General features: G+C 48.0%; 2 protein-coding genes and 1 long non-coding RNA gene across 4 annotated transcripts in view; 2 read left to right on the top strand and 1 right to left on the bottom strand.

The window, feature by feature from the left end:
• Positions 1-1,434: 1,434 nt before the first annotated feature.
• Positions 1,435-17,130, top strand: LOC135808189 (uncharacterized). 2 transcript variants are annotated; one of them, XM_065321343.1, is made up of 8 exons: positions 1,440-1,755; positions 1,852-2,193; positions 11,427-11,522; positions 12,684-12,737; positions 13,562-13,684; positions 14,292-14,407; positions 15,042-15,213; positions 16,165-17,130. In XM_065321343.1, the coding sequence occupies exons 2-8, from the start codon at positions 2,011-2,013 to the stop codon at positions 16,243-16,245; spliced, it is 825 nt and encodes a 274-aa protein (XP_065177415.1). In that variant the 5' UTR covers positions 1,440-1,755; positions 1,852-2,010; the 3' UTR covers positions 16,246-17,130. The 2 variants fall into 2 exon arrangements, with proteins under 2 accessions (XP_065177416.1, XP_065177415.1); XM_065321344.1 differs by lacking the exon at positions 13,562-13,684 and having other exon boundaries at positions 1,435-2,193.
• On the top strand, positions 5,283-7,615 carry LOC135808190 (uncharacterized). Its single transcript, XR_010552062.1, has 2 exons — positions 5,283-6,000; positions 6,477-7,615. It is a non-coding gene; the product is annotated as an uncharacterized LOC135808190 (long non-coding RNA).
• Positions 16,979-21,897, bottom strand: part of LOC135808188 (death-associated protein kinase 1-like) — a 20,125-nt gene continuing 15,206 nt past the window's right edge. Inside the window, exons 11-15 of the mRNA XM_065321342.1 lie at positions 21,571-21,798; positions 20,620-20,811; positions 20,150-20,305; positions 19,518-19,769; positions 16,979-18,688 (exon numbers count right to left, since the gene is read on the bottom strand). Of these exons, the coding sequence (XP_065177414.1) occupies positions 17,939-18,688; positions 19,518-19,769; positions 20,150-20,305; positions 20,620-20,811; positions 21,571-21,798 (1,578 nt within the window). The 3' untranslated portion in view covers positions 16,979-17,938. The remainder of the gene's footprint in view (positions 18,689-19,517; positions 19,770-20,149; positions 20,306-20,619; positions 20,812-21,570; positions 21,799-21,897) is intronic.

The raw sequence follows: 21,897 nt of genomic DNA, 5'->3' as shown, positions 1-21,897 counted from the left end.
ATAACTCTCGATATAACATAATGTTTGCGTGGTCCCAGAGATTACGTTATATGGAGAGTAGACCTGTAGTAGACTACGCAGAGAGACTACATGTACAAGCATACACTAGCTAATGGTGTAGTAATGGTGTAATATGCATGCACATGTAACAGACTCACCGTTAGGCCTTTGCGGACAATGCCGGCAGAAAATTGGCAGAATTCGGTACTTTTTCTGGTAAGTTTCATGCATGTTTGGTATGTGGATAAAGAAATGGAGCAGAATTCGAGGAATTGCCCGCCATAAGGTTTGTATGGTTCTGCCAATTTCACTGCTTTTCGAGCAGAATCTGCCACCTTTGCGGCATTATCCGCCAATGCCTACGTCACCGTACATGTATAATAGGACCGCTTAGAACATAATAATTATTATGGAATACAATCATGTAGAACCATCAGAACTACACTTGTAGTGTCCGATGAATCCTTAGAAAAGACCATCAGAACTGACAGAGCTAATTTACGTATACAGGATTCCGCCTTAGTAGATTATGACTGCCCCTACCGTTGGACGCCGTGTTTCCTGCCGACTGACAGACCAAGGCTGACTGCCGTATTCACAAGTGCCGTCTAGAGCACACCGAACTACTTCTTGAAGTAGCAACAGCTTAGACTCTGGATTCCGCCTTATCAGTGAAGTGTCAGTGCTTTATCATGGGATGGTCTTCTCGGAAAACAAGGATGGTCGGTTATCTACAAGTATACAGTATCAATACCACACTCCTAAGGGAATGCACTGTTGAGTCACTAAGTCCATCCATCAGAGCAACGATTCGCTTCATGGGGTTATGCCCTGGGCCCTTCTTTCAAGGTCAGATAGATGGTATCAATGAGTGACTCTTCTACAGTCTCTGTATGCACATGTCAATCCAATCAATGCACAAACAGTCCACCTCTGCACTAGCATAAGTCTGCATCAGTAGTGGCGGTAGGCCGGGATGTGAGGCAATACTGCAATACTGGAGCGATTGGGTATGCAGCTGTATATGACTGTATTGACTCGTCAAACATGGTCATGGTACAGTTCAGTCCGACTGCTCCGTCGTCGTGTGTGGTGCCATCTCCCGCATTCCGACTGTCATGCCTCTCTCCTCTCTCACTCATCTGTCTGGATTGCATTGCTTGGAGCGGTACAGTTTGACAGACACCAGCTAGCTCCAGCCAATCAGAGCTTGGCGCCAGCGTTCGGACGTGCTTCGCGTCAGCTGATCGCGTCACTCGACACGGTTTCCAGGGAGCCGTGGAGTATGCAACAATGACGTGAGGCCAGGAGAGCAACACCTCCACATACCATGCGAAGGCAGATGCGAAGGCAGATGCGAAGGCAAGCTAGCTCACATTGCCCGCCTCTCTGCTACTGACAGTATTCGCTGTGCCAACTCTTTGAAAAACACAATCACTTCCCAGCACCAAGCAGAACAATCCCTCCTCGGGCAGAAACCAGTTTACCAAACTATAGCCAAGAAGAACGACCTTGCCCAGATACTGTCCGTCGGAACGAACAATTTCTCCATTGACTCAGTCAGTCATTGTGCTATATCTAATAGGTCAGTGCTGTGTTCCGTCGAAGAATTCCCCTACACGAAAACAGCATAGTACTAGTAGCGGACTAGCACTAGTCGACGCTGGAGGCTCATCGTTTCAGGGATCCTCAACAGAGAAAGAGAGAGACTTCTCCGACCTGCTCAATACTGCTGGAACACCGCTATATCTATAGGTACACGTACAACACGTTGTTCGTGTGCTCAGGGCTTGGAACTGAGCGAACTCTAACAATATCCCGCTTGCTTTACCTACCCGTCTGGTGTCCCAGTTATCCTATCTCTCTTTCAAGACCATATCAGCAACCGAGGAGGGCACAAGGAATTACCATAAATTACAACACATCATCACGTCATCAGTCACAGTCGGCCAGTGTCAGTGGTACGAAGCATAGACTGTACGTCGGCTGACCGGTCAGCGCGACGACATCATGCCAGCGCAGGTGATGATCGTGGTGGCCAAACACAACTATCAGAAGGCTGGTGAGAATATCCTCAAGTTCAAACGCGGTGACCTGCTGGAAGTACTGGAGGAGACGAATGCCAAGTGGTGGGCGGCGAGAATGGTGAACGACGCTGACTTGGCTGGTTACATCCCTTCGTCATATGTTCAGGTAAGAGACCATGACCTGTGCGTATACATGTACACGTGTATGGGGACCACTAGTAGGGAGGTTTAGTTCCCACGTAACGGAAACGCGTACGTGGGTGATCCACGTAAAGTGGATGAAGGGCACCCACGTTGCAATGTTGTGTTTAGTCACACGGAACAAACAAAAGCATAAAGCGAAAGGCCCAAACCTGGTCAAAGACGAAGCTACCCGGGCCTAAGAAGCTCATCGAATATTTTGATTTCGTGCTTCGGAAACTTCTTCAGCTGAGCACCCTCACAGCTTGCACAATGCGCTCCATTCTGATTTTCACCCACGTTCTGGCGGAACGTGGGTGAGCCTCCATACACGGCATGTCGTGAATCAGAAAACGTCTGTACGTGGGTCACTGAGTATCACGTGGTACACCCACGTAAAGTACCCACGGATTACGTGGGACTAAACCTCCCTAGTGACACATTGTGGGAACGTGAAAAGACTGTCAGCCTATGTGATACGTGTGAGTGGGGACATGTGAGGAAGAGGGGGGGGGGGGGGGGGGAGGGGAGACAAAATGACCAGTCAATAAGTATACAGACAGACCGACAGATACAAGACCCAGTAACGTCCGAAAATGAGGAAAAGGGTACTTTTGTGTACCTTCCGGCCGTCGGACTCTTGTAAGAAGACCAGCGGCCTGAGAAAGACAATGAAATAAAAATAAGAGTGGTAGTTAGACAGAGTCAGACAGACAAACAAACGCCATAGTATTATTTAGCAGAAGAAATGTCATGTTTTCGAGAAAAAGTAAAGCGAGTGTATATCAAAGAAAACAAAGAGAAGAAGCAGGCACAGCGAAAGTCAATGGGGTTAGTAACGTTATGTCATCAGTTTAGTGAGCGTATCGGCGACGGTGCTCGCAGAGGGAGTGTTTAAAATAGGTGAGACAGGTTATAAAAGTGAAGTTATAAAAGTGAGGTTATAAAAGTGAAGTTATAAAAGTGAAGTTATAAAAGTGAGGTTATAGAAGTGAGACATTTCTCGGAGTAGGAGATCCCTGGACACGCCTAGAGCCTCTGGGTAATCCTTTTAAAAATACAATACGATGCCACACCAGCAAGGGTCCAGCTAGAACATTCAAGCACCTCACAACTGCAGATAGGTAGTCGAATCCCACAACAGGAGCAAGACATGAATGATACTGGCGAATGCTGTATTATCGTTTTCAACAAACCGTTACCCGCCACTTGAAGTGACTCCCCAACATCATTCTGAAGAAGACGACACGGGTTTGTCGAAACGCTCATCTAGCAACTACCAGCAACTACCAGCAACTACCAGCAACTACCAGCAACTACCAGCAACTACCAGCAACTACCAGCAACTACCGGTAACTACCGACTGTACTTCAAAACTACTTGTAGTTATTAGTACAGTGTAACTACTAACAAGAGTCCATAACCCCGGGGGGGGGGGGGGGTTATGGACTCTTGTTACTAACTACACTCATACCTCGGTTATCCGGACCCCGAAGTTACGGGCACTTCGGTCTACCGGGCACTATTTGGGCGAGTTTCAGGGGAAATATTACTACTCTTTCGTCACTTTTCGTAGAAATATTGACGTCATATGCCATATCGATGGCCTTTTCCCCATCAAGATGTATATGATTCGGAGTTACGGACATTTCAAAGTTACGGGCAGTGCAAGGTCCCGGACTGCCCGGATAAACGAGGTATGAGTGTATTAGATACTGGACAGTCTCGAGTCACGGCTCATGTCGTGTGGATAGGTTATCTGCACTTGTGGAGACAACCAACAGACAAACAGACACACACACTGACGGGCAGATACTCTGTAGTGATATCTGCCTATATTTCTACTTCGAAGTAGGCAGGGGTTACGGGGTGAAAGGGAACGGAAGCGAACGATGGACTGGGCTGGTTTCTGGGCCAAAGGTTATTCACACTGCATGCCAATGGCATGACAGTGTTCACTTTGGTATGCTATGGGTGACGTGTGCCCACTTGCATTATCTCGGGCATCATCCTCTAGCTGACATCCGGGGTGGGGGGCAACTTCTCTAATGCGACAATGCCTATATCGTGGTGCGTGTAACAGTACGAGTGAGATAGAGTACTAGCGGCATGATTGACCACGTCTTGGTGCGGGCAGGATAGTGTGTTGCAGCGGTGAATGATACCGTTAGATCAGCTCTTGAAAACTGGAAAACGGGTAGTTGCAGCGTAGGTACAGCGTATCTGGATGATTACTGCCTTTCAGAACTCAAGTGGCGAGCTTAATGCACCTCCCAAAAGAGAAACTTTCCTTAGAAGTCCATAGTTCTGCAGTGACATGCGTTAGATAAGGAAGGCATCCAATCGATGAGGAAGTTTGGAGCTCGTAATCTCCACTTTAGGCATTATTGCCAGTGCACCCAGTGGATATGTGAAGAGCTATACGCGTTGAAGTCCAGATAATGCGAGTAAAGCTTGACACATTCCTGTACCCTGCACTGCCCGTCCCATACAGTGCGAATAAGTATGGCAGTTACTCAGGATAAGCAAGAGACGCTCGTACTATTAACCATGCTGAGCATGAGCTCTGAGAAATGGGAAATCAGGCAGAGAGAAAGAAAGAAAGAAAAAGAGAGAGAGAGAGAGAGAGAGAGAGAGAGAGAGAGAGAGAGAGAGAGAGAGAGAGAGAGAGAGAGAGAGAGAGAGAGAGAGAGAGAGAGAGAGAGAGAGAGAGAGAGAGAGAATGAGAGGGAGATTTTGTAATGAGATGAAAAGCAGAAATAATAAGAAAAAATGAAATGAAAGCCTGCTCACAACCCCGCTCAGCCTTGCAAACTGGGAATGGTGGATTAAGAACACCCGGGTTCAACGAGAGAGAGAGAGAGAGAGAGAGAGAGAGAGAGAGAGAGAGAGAGAGAGAGAGAGAGAGAGAGAGAGAGAGAGAGAGAGAGAGAGAGAGAGAGAGAGAGAGAGAGAGAGAGAGAGAGAGAGAGAGAGAGAGAGAGAGAGAGAGAGAGAGAGAGAGAGAGAGAGAGAGAGAGAGAGAGAGAGAGAGAGAGAGAGAGAGAGAGAGAGAGAGAGAGAGAGAGAGAGAGAGAGAGAGAGAGAGAGAGAGAGAGAGAGAGAGAGAGGGGGGGGACTGGGAGCAACATGTTATAAACAGGCACTTTCCACTCGAGGTAAAAGTAGGAACTAAAACAGGGCCAATGTGTCAACAGGATACCCAGGCAGCAGTCTATCAAAACCCAGGCAGAGAGGAAGAGTAAAGCTGGTGTCGAAATTGGAGAAGTTGTCCTGGTTTAGTGACCGAGTTTGGCTGATGAGTACTTCACGTACATGTACATGCATGCTTGACTGCTTGTAATGGTGGGCAGTTTAAAATGTCTTTTGAAGTACCCCCCCCCCCCCCTATTAGCCATTACATAACACGATTATAATGTCCAAAAAACTTTAAACCTCATCGTCCAAAATCGGATATGTTTCCAGACATCCAGTAAACGGTCTAGTGCAATCATTGGGGTTTCTGTCAAAATCAGAAAGCGGCTCTTTTTCAGAAAAGATAAGTTTTGGGGCAGAAGTAACAGTTGAGTGTCTGATGAATCCGGGAGGATTTAGCACTGAGCAGTGTATATCTCAATATCACTGAGCAGGAATGGGGCCGTAGCCATAGGATGATCAGCCATAGCATGAGAGCCAAGTCAGAGAGTGAGTGAACAAGCCAAGCATATGTACATGTACGTCATGTACAGTAAAACCTGTCAAGGCGACCACTCGGATAAGGCGACCACTCGGATAAGGCGACCACTCGGATAAGGCGACCACTCGGATAAAGCGACCACTCGGATAAGGCGACCACTCGGATAAGGCGACCACTCGGATAAGGCGACCACTCGGATAAGGCGACCACTCGGATAAAGCGACCACTCGGATAAGGCGACCACTCGGATAAGGCGACCACTCGGATAAGGCGACCACTCGGATAAGGCGACCACTCGGATAAGGCGACCACTCGGATAAGGCGACCACTCGGATAAGGCGACCACTCGGATAAGGCGACCACTCGGATAAGGCGACCACTCGGATAAGGCGACCACTCGGATAAGGCGACCACTCGGATAAAGCGACCACTCGGATAAGGCGACCACTCGGATAAGGCGACCACTCGGATAAGGCGACCACTCGGATAAGGCGACCACTCGGATAAGGCGACCACTCGGATAAGGCGACCACTCGGATAAGGCGACCACTCGGATAAGGCGACCACTCGGATAAGGCGACCACTCGGATAAGGCGACCACCTGTCCTAGAAGACCACTGAAACCAGCACCAAGGAATGCTATTTCCAGACAAATGACCCTGGATAAGGAGGCCACCTGGTAACAGAGACCAGGTTTTGAAGGTCCCTTGAGCGGTCGTCTAAGACAGGTTTCACTGTACATTGTGGTGAGAATAGAGTTAGAATGCTGCACGGTATCAAAGAGTACCCGTTTACTGCAGCCATGCATCAGTGTGTGATGGAGACAGTCATACAGTGACTGACCAAGTCCCAGGGAAATCTGGAGAGGGGACTATAGATTACCGGTGCAAGCAGCAGCTTTCTTCCAGATGTTGCCCATTCCGAGGCTGAAGAGACTTTCCCCTAATTTTCATTCAGTGAACGGAAAACACGCATACATTTTTCCGTGTGTGCGCGCGTGTGTGTGTGTGTGTGTGTGTGTGTGTGTGTGTGTGTGTGTGTGTGTGTGTGTGTGCAGGAAAAGGAAAATACAGGAAAGTGAGATGCTCTGTCGCATCTCGACATGATCAGCAAAAGTCACGAGGCTACAGGCCAGTCCAAACTTCCCAAACTGACACCGGCACCACATGTGCCAAGGAAGGGAGATGCGGTCTCTGGCCACAATCCTCATACAGCGTTCTGTAGTCATCAATCCAGACCTGCATTATACATGTACTATACTCTATAGATCATCAATCATTATCCTGTTAGCTGGAGCAGGACATAGAATGCCAGCAGTGCAGTGACTTTGCAAAGTTTAATTCCCATGGGCTGGTGCAATGGCTCCTCAGGTTATTACAGGCACGATCAGCATTAGCAATCGATCAAGAGTAACTGCTCCTCCACGAGGGAGACGAGTATGAGCGGTGCAGCTAGTGGTTTGTGCAAGTGTAGGACAGCTTTGTACAACAGTGACAGGTGGCTGGCACATGCCAGGGGAAACACTGCTAGTACCACTGACTTGGATTGGAAAATTGGCAATCAAATTTCATCATTACATCTGCGGGGCACGCATGGCAGTGAATAGCCCCGGACCATCTGGCATGTATTTTACAGCCTTTTTAACAAACAGGTAGACTGAGAGTGAGGCAATGATGCTCATAATAGAAGTCAAGACTTCCTACAGTGTGATAACCTCAAAAACGTACTGCTATGTCTGTAGCTATGTCTGTAGCTGTGTCTGTAGCTATGTCTGTAGCTGTGTCTGTAGCTATGTCTGTAGCTATGTCTGTAGCTATGTCTGTAGCTATGTCTGTAGCTATGTCTGTAGCTATGTCTGTAGCTATGTCTGTAGCTATGTCTGTAACTATGTCTGTAGCTATGTCTGTAGCTATGTCTGTAGCTGTGTCTGTAGCTATGTCTGTAGCTATGTCTGTAGCTGTGTCTGTAGCTGTGTCTGTAGCTATGTCTGTAGCTATGTCTGTAGCTATGTCTGTAGCTGTGTCTGTAGCTGTGTCTGTAGCTGTGTCTGTAGCTGTGTCTGTAGCTATGTCTGTAGCTGTGTCTGTAGCCGTGTCTGTAGCTGTGTCTGTAGCTGTGTCTGTAGCTGTGTCTGTAGCTGTGTCTAAAACAATTACGATTTTCATCGACTAGTTTAATTGACAAAGAGAAAAGGACCTACTTCGAAGTATAAGATACTAGTTTTAAAAGACTAACAGTCCACCAAGGTAAAGAGATATTATACAGTCAGATAGTAGTGCGACAACAAGGCACAAAACTGATAAGGATATTGAGACCGTGCATTCGACGACCTGACACCTAGTTCCAACACATCTACGAGGCGCAAACCAACAACCTTCCAACTTGGAAGGCTCAGGTCACGAGTCAGGTGCAGAAAGTTCCAATGAGGGTAAGTCATAACTAGAAGCTTATAGGTCCTTTTCTCTTTACATATTACTATTGGCTCAACATCCGAGTTTAATTGACAATTTGCATTCTTTTCATAGTGAAGTGGCCAGGGTATAGGAACTTAGGAAGACGATCCAGTACGGAGTGCTTCTAAGGATGTGCTATAAGAACGCAGCTAGATTGCTGGGAAAAAAAGAACGTCCTAGGCTAACCCCTTGGAAACAATGTTCTTGGTCGCACGACTCTACTAGACTCCGCTCCTCGCTAAAACCAGGCAGCGAGTGTACAGCGTGAGTCCGCTACTGATGTGAGCTTTTGCCGTCCGTAGTCGGGGCACCGGTCGCTAAGAGTGTACAGACTGCTACACACTCTTGGGAGCTCTATTTCCTCGGCGGCTTGGTATTTCAGGAGTTTTTTAAATGCCAAACTTGAGCTGCAGCAAGGGAAGCATGCACAACATGAATGGCATGACAGTGGTGAGTGCATAACCTCACAGGAGTGCACACTGTGATGTGACTTCCGACTTGGATTTCCTCTGGGTCCAATGGACCAATGACGGAATAATTATGTCGACGAAACCTCACACCGCGTGCATGGTGAGCGGCTTGGCTCATTGTAGTGACGTGTCAGGCCCCGTCGGAACCGCACGCCAGCTGGTCAGGTCATCACTGCACCAACTACATGTACTTGTCGGTGAACAGCACACCCTCACCTACCCAGAAGAAAGGGGTGGAAATCCCGGGGAGTTCTGGGCCAGAGAACTGCACACAACCTGACCTCTGTTGTACATACAGTCAACTTCGCTCATACCGACTGCGGATATAACAATTCACGAATAACGACAGAATTTCCATTCCCAGAGAAAAGTCCAATCTACAGTAATTGGAATACATAATGAGACTTCGGGTATAAGGACACTTCGCCAATAAGGACACTTTTCTGATGCCCGCCGGGTGTCGTTATACGCAAAGTTGACTGTAGTACAAAGCGTACACCGTAGGCGTGGTGCATGGTGATGTAATATGTATCACTGTACAACGCCACGTACACGTACATGTATGCAGGGTTGCACACGTCTAGGGGCTGTCCATAATATTATTACCATAGCTTGCATAAGGAAATCCGGGCCCTCAGCAGTACAGGGACTCTTGAACCAGGAGCTAGTCCCTTGATTTGCCAGATAGGGGAAGTGACACGTAGATCTACTGACCGCTTCGTTCGCGGAGCCTCGGACCTAGCTGCAGTCTACATGTCCTGCTACTGCTACATGATGTACTGTGCCACTACGTGTTCTATAACTTTTATTCAATGCACATTTGTGACAAACTAATGGCAATGATAATATCATTGGTTTGATATGAATGCAAGTGCTGCTACTGCATGACATTGTACTAGTCTCTGCTACCCACCGGGCTTCACCATGTTCACTGTCTGTAGATATTGGGGGGGGGGGGGGGGGGGGAGGAGGAGGATTGTGTGTACCTTTAGCTTGAGTTGTTGGAGGAATGGTTGAAACACGACTCCAGTCCTCAAAGAGTCAAAAGGACTCGTCCGCTTGTGTCAGATCAGCAAAGTTTCCGAACTCAACATTATTTACTTCCCGCTCATCGTCACCGCCGCACCCTACGTGTACCGGCCAGATCGGCAAACTCAGCACCAGTTTGTGACTGAGCCACCTACACTACAGCAATATATTAATGACCAATACTGTTTGAAGACGAAAGTGAGTATTGTGACTGTACCTACGGTATGCCTCTTATTACGTATACATGTACCGGTAATGAGTGGGATATCGATATCGTGCGATGGTTTTTATTTTATCATCTACATGATCGACTATGAGTATGAGTACAAGTGCCGGTATGAGTACAAAATTAGTGTCAATGAGTAGACTTAGTAGACCAAACGACTCGAAGTCGAAACGAGTCGTGCTCAGACGTGAGTCAGCTGCTAGAACTACTAATAGAATTATTTGTAGAAAGAAGTCGAAGTGGGTGCGAGGCTAGCGGAAACGAGTGATGTCCGCGGAAAGTGCGACAAGTGCGCTGTTCTGTGGATATCTCCGGCTCCGCGCTCCGACACGGAGCGGTTGGCCAGCCACGTGTGCACCAGCATCTACATAGCATGCGCGCTGGCGCATGGCAAGCACCCAGAGAGCGCACATACGTCATGCTAGCGCTGGACTTGTTGAAGTAAGCTAGCAGCGCGCAGCTGAACATTGGTCGACCTCTAGCTCTTTTGTCGAGTTTTCATCTTTTGCTGGTTTCATGTTCAGTCAGTGCGGGCGAAAGTGAGTAGTCCTCATTCCAAAAAGGCAAAAGTACAGTCCCGTGTAGACAGTAGACTACGTGTGTAGATCTCACAGTCTTCCCGACCCAGCCTCTTGCAGCTTGGCCGACGAAGTGAAACGACCTGATTCTTGTTTACTTTTTCAAGTAACCCACACTTCGCAAAAGCAGTCGTCTGTCTTGTTGCGGTGAGTTTAGCAGCTGGGGTTCACTGCTCCTTTCCGTAGCTTCCCACCTCTTCTTTTTTTGTTGCCATCCGCACATTGTCTTATCTGCGCCTTTGTTAGGTGAGGTTAGTAGTTGAAATTATTGATTAGAACACACTGGCTGAGCAGGCTGAGCATTGCTTGGAAACGAGTTCTCTTCGCTGAAATCAGCCTCGGCGCCTCCTATCTTTGTACAAATTGTGCAGGTAAATGCCGTACCGTAGCATTGGATCCGATACGAGGGAATGGCAACCCCGGTAGACTAGACTACCCCTGGCCTGGTCCCTGGACTCCCAAGGATCCCTGCGCTTGATGTGGTCAAATGACTTCATTTGGTTTGAAAGTGTAGTGTGGTCACGATCATGTCACGGCTTTGTGCTGAGAGCCTGAGACTGATAACCACAAGGAAATTCCTACTTTCCACTGCATTTAGATGTCTCGGGTTGATAACGGTAATGTCTTTCCTCTTCTGTAGCACGCTTGACAAGCATTCTTCGTTCACCCTTCTCCATTTCGGTTTTAGAAATGGGAAGCTAGGGCGTGTGTTCTTTCACATATTGAGAGAAAATGCCAAAAGTGTATTGATTTTTTGCTGTGTTCCTCGGTGTGCTCCCACTGGCAGGCGGCTCATCCGGACAGTATAACAGGGTCTACAACACAGCCAAAGGTATCCTCTTCGGCATCGGGCTCTTTTCGCCAAAGGTTCTTGGTGTTTGAGGTCAGTTCAATCAAACGAAGTGTACGAAGTGTACGATTGTAAATTAAATATTTGTAACAACGCAACTTGATCGTAATTTTTCGAAGTGGTTGTGAGACTGCACTGAGAGTGTTATTGTGACCAGTTGAATAGTTTGGTGCACTGTTTTGGTCCTGCATGCTATGCAGTCCGCGCACAGTGCATGAATTACTACAGATCTACTGGTATTGAAGTGGCTTGTCGTCACACTTGGTGGCATTTCGTTCCAAGTGGCTGTCACTACTAATAGTGCCCACAGCGTACAGTAGTGTCAAGGAGGGTCGGAGGGGATTGTTTCGTCTATTGTTACGTTCACACCTTCTACTACTTGTACTAGCCTAGCCTGTGTGCAGATCAATGAGTAAAACTAGCCAATGCTGTTTCTTGTTCGTCTACGTGTGACTTGAGAGTGTTCCGATCGGAGCCCAGGCCAGATCTCGTACATATTATGTACATACATGATTGTATACATTGCACATTCTGCGAGTGTATCTGACGTGATTTTATGACTTGTCTTGTCTCTTCTCGGAATTCCACTGAAAGAATGTCTTGTCATAAGATGACAATTATGTGACAATGACTATGCAGATGTATGGCTAGACAGTGTGAGGGAATGCAGAGTCAGCAGGGGCAATTCATTTCCCATTTTCCTGCAACATCCCACAGGTCATTCATGCTACAGTGTACATGAATTTGAAATTGAGTTTTGTGTGACTTCACTGTACACTGTATAGTGTACATGATTGTATACCCTGGTATCACATGATTGTATACCCTGGTGTACATGATTGTATACCCTGGTGTACCCCTTGTATGCCCTGGTGTACCCCTTGTATGCCCTGGTGTACCCCTTGTATGCCCTGGTGTACCCCTTGTATGCCCTGGTGTACCCCTTGTATGCCCTGGTGCTAGAACTACAATGGCTTGTACTGTTGTACATTGTATTGTGCTACATGATGTACAATCATGTAGCACAATACAATGTTGTAGTACCACTACCAGCTTCTAATGTTGGTGGGGGGGGGGGGGGGCTGCATTATGGCCAATTTATGGCCTCTAGCAACTATTTTGAGTGCTGTGTTAGAGCAGCTGATGTATGTGTGCGTTTGGCCATGTGCTATTTCTGCCCATTGCCCTTTGTAGAACAGTTCTGCTCCATCGTATTCACCACAAGCACCGCGTGCTGACTGGTGTCGGGTGAGTGGTGCCCATGTACACCTGTACACCCGTACACACTTCTACTGACCAGTTACTGCTGGACTTGATCATGTGCATTATTGTATAGCTCCCCCCCCCCCCCCCTCTCTCTCTCTCTCTCTAGCATCAAGAGTACATAACCCCAAGAGTGTGCAAGTCCAGCTATGGGGTCTGCGACGGCAGAACTTCACATCACGTGATGAACCCGTACACATTATTTGCACTCTGTGCATGATAGATACAGGGTTGTACGCAGCCCAGCTTTGGGTACAACTCTCTTGTGGTCACTTTGCAATGTTTGCCAGCATAACCTTTTGAACCATGTCACGTGATGTGAAGTTCTGCCGTCGCAGCACAGCATAGAGGTTGTGCAGGCAGTTGCACACTCTTGGGGTTATGTACTCTTGCTAGCATGGATAGAGCTTCCAGCAATAGTGCATAACACTGCGTCCGTGTATTTCAGAGTGGGTGACGCAGAGCTGCCACAGGCTTTTTATCGTGTTTTTGATTGCTGAGCTCAGAAATCTCTCTGTGGCTATCTGTAGTGTATGCTATTGGCATTGCAATCGCATTCATTGACTCCGGCAGTACAGTCTTCAGAGCCCCGCCGTCCCAACACTAAAGAGCGTTCGGTTTGCTACAGGACTAAAGGATTTGTAGCCGATAGGCTCCAGGCCAAACAATAGCAGCCTATGCATACACAGGAGATTTCTCGACTAGACCAATCACATGTGTATTTCATCAGTGTCTTGACCTGGTACCACTCCCTGACATGATTGTATTGATAGTGGTATTCGCCATGTCTTGTGTCTGTTCTCCATCAGTCCACTCTTCCTGTGAAGTCCAGTCTTTCCTCATCATCACTGTCATCGTCTTCACCTGTCAAGTCTGCCACTATAGCACGCGACAATCCAACAGTCACTGTCACCATGGGAGATATTGGCGAGGTGTGTGTGTGTGCATGTATGTCTGTCTACATGTATCTGTGTGTGCTTGTGTGCCACTTTGCCCATGCATGTACCTGTGTGTGCCACTTTGTGTATGCATGTTTATCTTCCTGTCTACATATCCTTGTCAATCTCAATCTGCCATGGCTTCTTATTGACTTGCCACACACGTTTGCACACGCACGCACACACACACACACACACGCACACACACTTTATCTTCTCTCTCTCTCTCTTCTCTCTCTCCTCTCTCTCTCTCTCTCTCTCTCTCTCTCTCTCTCTTCTCTCTCTCTCTCCCACACTTGTCATCTGTGATCATGACACACTATCGCTGTGGTCACTGTTGGTCCATTTCACCAACAGCTGCACTAGGACCGACGCACATTTTGCAAATCCACTGCCCATGACCACGGCACTCTATCAGAATAATACTCCATTACATACTCGACATGATGGTGTGCCAGTATAGAGCAATGAGTGCTACCATGGTATGCTATGTCCTTGCCTTGTAGCAACCTTCCTGTGCATGTACTTGTAAGAAGTAGGCAAGTTGGACATTGACTCCTGCTGTGCATCTACTCTTGATCCTTGTCATTCTTGCTCGCAGGAAGAAAGAAGTCGCTCTCCATCTCCTTTGTCTACCGAAAACCAGGACTCTGACACAATGTCGACTATCAACCCTGTTGGAGCCTTGACCAAGGAGTTGCGCTTTGAACAAAAGCGGTAAGCAAGCTACTGGTTTGCTTTATTCCCCCCAACCCCCGCGCTACCAGGACTGGTTTATGCTGTGTTCTCTCACTCCTGATTCTGGCTGCTTGCTGCTTTGAAATCAGCCCAGAACATCGAATACCCTGTAACGGTATTCTGCTTTTAAGCAGTGCTTCAAGATTGGGACATGGCAGGCCTTGCACTGTTGGTATTATTGTAGTACATGCTGACTTGGTAGCTAGGGGGGGGGGGGGGTGTCTTTGCAAAGGGATTCCACAACTTGTATTACGAAGAGCTATAAACAGTAGAGTGATCCGTATACGGTCAGTGTTGGGGGACACTACGTACCATAAACAATTGGAGTGCCTGCTTGCAGGCTAGTGCGCTTTAAATGCCATGAACTGCACTTATATAGGCAATAATGCATTGAGTCTGGTTATGGGCACAGCAGAGAGAGACAGAGAGCTAGGCAAGCTTTATCCTTACGGACAAGTGAAAAGCGGTCCCTCGTGAGTGTATGGTCAGACTTCGGCCTGTAACAGTTTTAACCCATTCTCCTTGGTTATGCTGTGGCGTTAATTCATGCTGCTGGCTTGTTGGTGGACTGAGTGTTCTGACTTTTATCGGTGTTGTTGCTGCTTCATTGCAGAGGTATCCAGCTTGGTCGGCCGGAGCTGCAGAAAGTGTTTGATGGTGGTCGTAACGCTGGTGGTCACATGTCACCCAAGGCAGGCAAACGTTCCAAGCAGCAAGACTCGCAGATCGACACTAGCTCTGAGCTGGGAAAGATGCTGGCCAAACAGACGCAGAAGATCGCATCGGTAAGTATTCTATAGCTAGTGTACTGGTACTTGCAAAGAGACATCGTCGCACCTGTGTGTGTGTGTGTGTGTGTGTGTGTGTGTGTGTGTTGGTGTGTGTTGGTGTGTGTTGGTGTGTGTTGGTGACACAATCCACCTACAACAGGTCTATGCAAGTAATTTGAAATAAGAGCAAGAGTCCAGCCGGAGTATCCAATGTGATTGTGGGCTAGTAGTGTGTGGCATATTGTCATCAGTACGACTGTAACTTGTCTGCGTCACGCCATGTGCTCATGCACTCAAAAGTCCATGGTTTCTTGTACCAGCATGCCAGTGTTCGCTTGATTCAGTCCAAATCCTGGCGCGATCCCTAAATTCTGGGTACATGGATTCTGTGTGCCCGAAATTTAGTTTTAAACCGCAGGGTTCGGGTGCGTTCTTATATTCTCTAGCTTCTAGGAGAAGAAGAAAAGAGAAGTCGAAGAAACTGGGATTACTCAAGAACGGGTCTTGAAGAATTCGGAGATATTTTGCACATGTCAAGCAAAATGAAGCATCAAAGGGCTGGAGTGATGAATGTAGTGTGCACCAGGGAGCCCTACACGCATGTGTAGGCCTCCCTGGTATGCACGTGTGCGTATGCGAAAAGGGAAATGCGTACACTTATGATGAACACGTGGCTTTTAGTCATAGTTCGCATGCGCTGATCCCAAACCGCGGGAATCTCCAAGCTTCAACCACCTCTGAAGCTTGGAGAGCTTTGGAGAGCCTCCTAAAAGTCGGAGAGGATATAAGAACAGCTCTTGAACTTTTCGGAGAGTCTCCAACTTTTCCGAGAGGATTTAAGAACGCACCCTTAGTGTGGTTGATGAATTAAAACAAAATAGTATGAAGTTCACCCCTACGCGGCTGTATCATGCCTCATCTGTTGAGCACATGTTCTATGTGTGTGTCCTGTGGTTTCCTTCACAGCATGAGCGTGAAGAAGAAGAAGAGGTCAACAAACCAGAGTTCTTGCGCTTGAAGCTGAAGAAGGCCGAGGCTTCTTCTTGAGGCGCTATCGAGGCATTAAGGTAGAGGCAAGCAGTTGTTTAGTAGCACGTTTCCAAATGCTACGCGCCATATATTGTTGATATTTGTATTGCAGTGTACATGTGCATGTCTACACAGCAATGCCCGATGCCAGTGTGTGCGTGTGCGCTTGACTGCAGAAATGCACAGATTTCTATCCCCTTGAGAGCGGTGCGCTGCTGCTGTGCTATTGTTGATTTGTTTCTTTTACAACTTCCTCCGCTTTTTCGATACGCGTTGATATGTGACTCCCGTTTTTGTTTCTCTTACGGATGTCGTCACCAGCCTTCTGCTTTCTAAACTTCGTGGGTTCCTGTTCTGGTTCAACTTTTCCGCTGTTTTGCTTTTCGTACCTTTCTTCTCACCGGACTCCTGTCAAATCAAATTATACAACATAATTATATACCACCCTCATGGCATTCATGCCCTATAGTTAACCAGCAGTCAGCACACGCGCGCACACAGTGTAGTTTCTGCCTTAGTACTTTGACCCCCCCCCCCCCCCTCTCCCAAACAACAACCAGACAGACGTAGTAGGCTAGTGTGCCATTGCGCAACATTGTACATGTTGTTGCATGTTTTTGTTGTAGTAGTTGCAAGAACACAGATTTCATGCTGTTGTGTTCTCACAGCGCAGTCTCCTTTTCTTAGTTTCATGTCGTTACTAGTACCACCCGGCAATTCACAATCAATCAAATTAATCTCTGTCACAATGTAACTCTTCCAGCCATTCTATTTACTTCACAGTAGCCAAATTAGCACTTGATTTAGTAGATTTGTGCAACATTCTAGGGTGTCTTCTTCTTGTTTATCGATATACTATGTGAATATTTACGAATACATGAGTTTGTTCCATATTTCAACACACGCAATGCCCATAGCAGTACTCTGTGTGTGTGCGTGTGTGTGTGTGTGTGCATGTGTGCGGGCACGCACTTGTGCAGATAAATGAGAGCAGGAAATTGTGTCTTAAAAAGAAGAACAAAAGTTCATGAATGCATAATATCAGATAGTGTTGCAAAGAAATCTAATTTTCTCAAGGTCCAGCAAAAAAAGAACAACATTCTCCACAGTGGCATGAGCCTGCTGCTGCCACAACTGCAGTAGAATATAATTATATTCTGAGAGAAGAGATAAATACTTCAGCAGTGAAGAAACTGAAAATCGGGATCCAGCCGACGGGAAGAAAGACATTCCTCCATTTACAAAAGAATTCTTAAAAAAAGCAAACAAATTCGGTTTCTGGATGCCAGGGGGATTCTACAACACACAGGATCAGAAAGTGAGAGGCAGTACAGCAAGAAGTCCGGTTTGAAATCGGGGGGTTCAATCGCGACAGAACACACCATCCATACGTGTGTGCTATCTGGAACACACAAAGCCTGCTGGCCTGTGTCTATTCTACATTCAGCAGTCACAGTGGCAGCAGCGGAGAGCAGGTACAGGGTATCCACAGGGCTGCAAGTGGAGTGACAAGTCATGAGCTAAGTTGATCTGCTAGTGTAACACATGCTCGCTAAGACGATGCTCACATGCGAGTGACGTAACACATACGAGAGGTACCCACTCTAAGACGATGCACACAATGACTGTAGTGCAATACAGCCATACGGGCCGTACTCACTAAGACGATGGACACATGGCAGTGATGCAACACACACCAGCCATACCCACTCTACGACGACGGGCACATGCGAGTGATGCAACGCGTCACTGCACTGGTTGCCGCCACGTTGCCCACCTTGGTGGAGAGCATGCGCCGGAAGTCGCGGATGCTGGCGCGCGGTGAGATCGTGTAGCGCTCCATGAGACGCAGTGTGGCCTGGCTGGGCTGGACGGCGAATATCTCAATCATATCCCCGAGGTCTAGCACCTGGGCAAGGTTGCGCCAGCTACCAGTGTCCATATCGTGTTTGTTCAGAGCATCATTCAACTCCTCTAGACACTGTTCATCCAGATACATGACGTGAGCACTGGACTGTTTGGCAGCAAAGCTGTGGGACTTAATGCCGGCGTGCAGCAGCTGTACAGGGTCTTCCTCACCGGCACTCGCATGCAGCATCATACGATTGCCACGCTCGGCCAGGCACACTTCCTTGATGGGGTACGCGTAACGGTAGGTACCACCGGCGTGTTTGCGGCACAGGTCGTGCCCGCTCAGTGCAAGCAGCTGCAGGCGGATTGAAGACGAGAACGCTCTGATAGCGTTCTCCATGCACATGTGAACAAAGCCAAGCTGCTCCGTCAATATCTTTGCGTTCTCCGCGGGCACACGCACAATTATGTCGATCTGGCGCGCATCCCAGATCTGCATGAGTAGCTCCTGCTTCATTTCCTGTCTCTCACCAACTGGGGAACACATGTACATTCCTCCTTTCCACAGTCTCCACTTGGAGCCAGGCTTGTGAATCTTCCAGGCACGCACCTTGACAAGAACAACAGCGACAGTATAATCATGTAAGTTACAATCATCATGCCATGTACATGACTGTACATTCACCGGCACAAGCAAGGCGTTGTCTACTCCAGACTGGACCTATGCATGCACGCACACATGCACACACACACACACACACACACACACACACACACACACACACACACACACACACACACACACACACACACACACACACGTACACATACACATACACCTTTGACCTTTGACGCCCATCGCCGGAGGCGATGATAGCAATGCTACGGCAGAAGCCATAGCAACTTGTGCCGGGATTGCACCATTCAACAGCTTGCAAGGCTGAAGAATTGACCGTCACTATTCAGCCTGGTCTACACCATACAGCTATTTGAAGTGGTTTTTCTGGCCAGTGAATCCCTATTTTTGGTCTTTTCATTTTCATTTTTTTTCTTTCTTTTTTCCCGCACACACATCACACCACATACTCCGGCATGCACTGGCTGTTGGTAACCACCCAGGAGAATGAAAGAAAAGTCAGGAAGAGTCTGAGAAAGAGAAGAAAGACGTGTGTGACCATAATCGTCGGGAATCGAACCCGCAACCTATCGATTGGAAATCGCTGCACATACCACTGCACCATATGGGACACACACACATACACACACACACACACACACACACGCGCAGTGACACTAATGTATGAGCACACAATCTGCACACAATACAATGATATGCAAGTGTTGATCAGGGCCATTGCAACATGGACCGACCGAGTGAAGTACGACATCAATAATTATCATGCTCACTACGTGCCTGAACCTGGCTACACAAGACTAACCTGCAATCGAGGGAAAAACCCCGGTGAAAAGATGTCCAAGTCGGTGACACACACAAAGCGTCGCCCGATGGCCACCATTTCTCCTGGCTCCGTCTCCTGCCAGATATCACTTGGTACACGCTCGTCAGGCATGCGATTGTCAACTATCAGTGACGGCAGCAGCATGCACTGGTCATTGTCTTCGACGGGAATACACAGCTGAAAGAACTCCATCAGTGTGTCCAGTTTCTTGGGCTGCAGGTCAGGGAAGGCCTGTAGTCCACACAGAGGTATGGCAGCGCAGGACACAGAACAGGGGGGGCAGAATAGTAGAGAGCATCAACGTACCACACTGACACACAGGCACACGGCAGAGTTTACATATTTTTTCAGGAGTATAAACCGCAAATAGATTATTGTCATGAAATGCAGACAGACCATACAAGTACTCACATGCGCACACACGCATGCATACACCCCCCCCCCCCCCACACACACACACATATGCACGCATACACCCCCCCCCCCCCACACGCGCACACATGCATGCATACCCCCCCCCCCCCCACACACACACACATAATTATGCATACACAAAGCCACAAACCCACACATAGCCCCCCCCCCCCTCCCCATTCCGGTGTGCTGCGTACCTCGTAGAGATCAGCTTTCTGGATGATGCCGTGCGGGTCGGCACGAATAAGCGTCTTCTCAAACTTCTGCGGCGACAGCAATACACCGAGCAGATCTCCACACAGCCACCGTGGGTCCAGTACCACCGTGTCTTGCATGTCTTTGTGGAAGAACAACTACGAATACACAGCACAGCACAGTACATCATGTGACAACAAAGAGCCAATGAAATTTCCACGGAGAGGGTAACATACGGTTGTGTCGGGTGGACTCCGTGCAAAGTGGCCGTTTACAGTCAACTTCACTAACAACGACTGCGGATATAACGACAATTCGGGAATAACGATAGAATTTCCATATCCAGAGCAAACTCCCATCTAACTGTGATACATATAATGAGACTTCGGGCATAAGGATGCTTCGCGAATAAGGACACTTTTCCGATGCCGCACCGAGTGTCGTTATACGCAAAGCCGACTGTAGTACTCACAGTGGATGTAGCTGACAGAGATATGGTGACCGTGCGCAGGTCATCGACGCTGATGAGCGGATTGACGTTGTCGTGAACAAACTGGGAATACTGGCGGAACGACATCACACTCTTAGCACCGGAGTAGCAGTCACGCTTGCCAGCCAGAGCCACGGCAATGTCATCGCAGATCTTACGCGCTGGTGGCTGGTCCTGTCAGTATGAAACAAGAACAATGACAAAATACATTCCAATGACACAACAGCTTGTTGACAATACTGCAGACAGGTAGATAGAGCAGCTAGTTCATCTGTGGTACATGTACAGACCATAGACTGATAGACACCCTCAGAAGAGAATTAGCCGAGCAAAGAGAAGCCCACACCTGGCTTTTTTGGGGGGTTTTCCCGCCTCCCCGTTAGCAGAATAGATCGCGCGCTTCGGGCGGAACAGGCGCATATTTAAACCGCCCGTTTGCAGCCTTAGGGACATCATTGACTACCTGAAGAAGGCCATTGGCCGAAACGTTGTATATAATGGAATGGTTCGGAAATTTGCAGAGTATTGTGGAATGGGTGAATTCACCCAATTGTATCTACTACCGCAAAAGCGTGTGTATACGCCCACTCGAAATTACGCCCACCCTCCGTGTACACGCCCGGGCAGGGGAAGTCAACACTTTTGTTTCAAAATAGCGCCCATGCCCATGTATACGCCCAGGTATGCCGGAAACACCAGTACATGTACAGGTACTGATAACCAATACTTACTGCTATCCCTATTCCAAGTATACGACCGGTTCCAAAATAACGCCCGTGCCCTTGTATATGCCCAGGAAATCGAGGCTGCTATTCTATACGCCCGGGGGCCTATACACGGGCTTTTACGGTATGAAACTGCAGGAAGCCTCCAAACTTCTTCTCAAAGAGAAGCCCGTGCCGAAAACTGCATCACACCAAGTTGAATCCTTACCCGAAGTAGGTTGTCACGGCAATGGTTAAGTGTTTTCTTCAGCAGCGTCATTTCAGGAGTTCCACAGTCCGTAGCATCCATCATAATCACCTCTTCGTCAATGTGCAAGAAGTCGTGGAAGAGCTGCCGCACTTCGGCCGCCATATTCTTCAGCGCCCTCACTCGCTGTCCAAACTCATAGTCGGAGATCATGTCGCGATGCGTGTGCACAATAACCACCGGTGCCCTCTGTACACAGGATCACACCAACATGCACAACCTTAGGTAACATGATCTGTGTACAGAGGATCATGCCAACACAAACATGGGAAACACGATCTCTGTTTG

This window comes from Sycon ciliatum, chromosome 2 (genome assembly GCF_964019385.1).
Source record: "Sycon ciliatum chromosome 2, ocSycCili1.1, whole genome shotgun sequence".
Lineage (NCBI taxonomy): Eukaryota > Metazoa > Porifera > Calcarea > Leucosolenida > Sycettidae > Sycon > Sycon ciliatum.
This window is presented reverse-complemented; position numbering and strand designations above follow the sequence as displayed.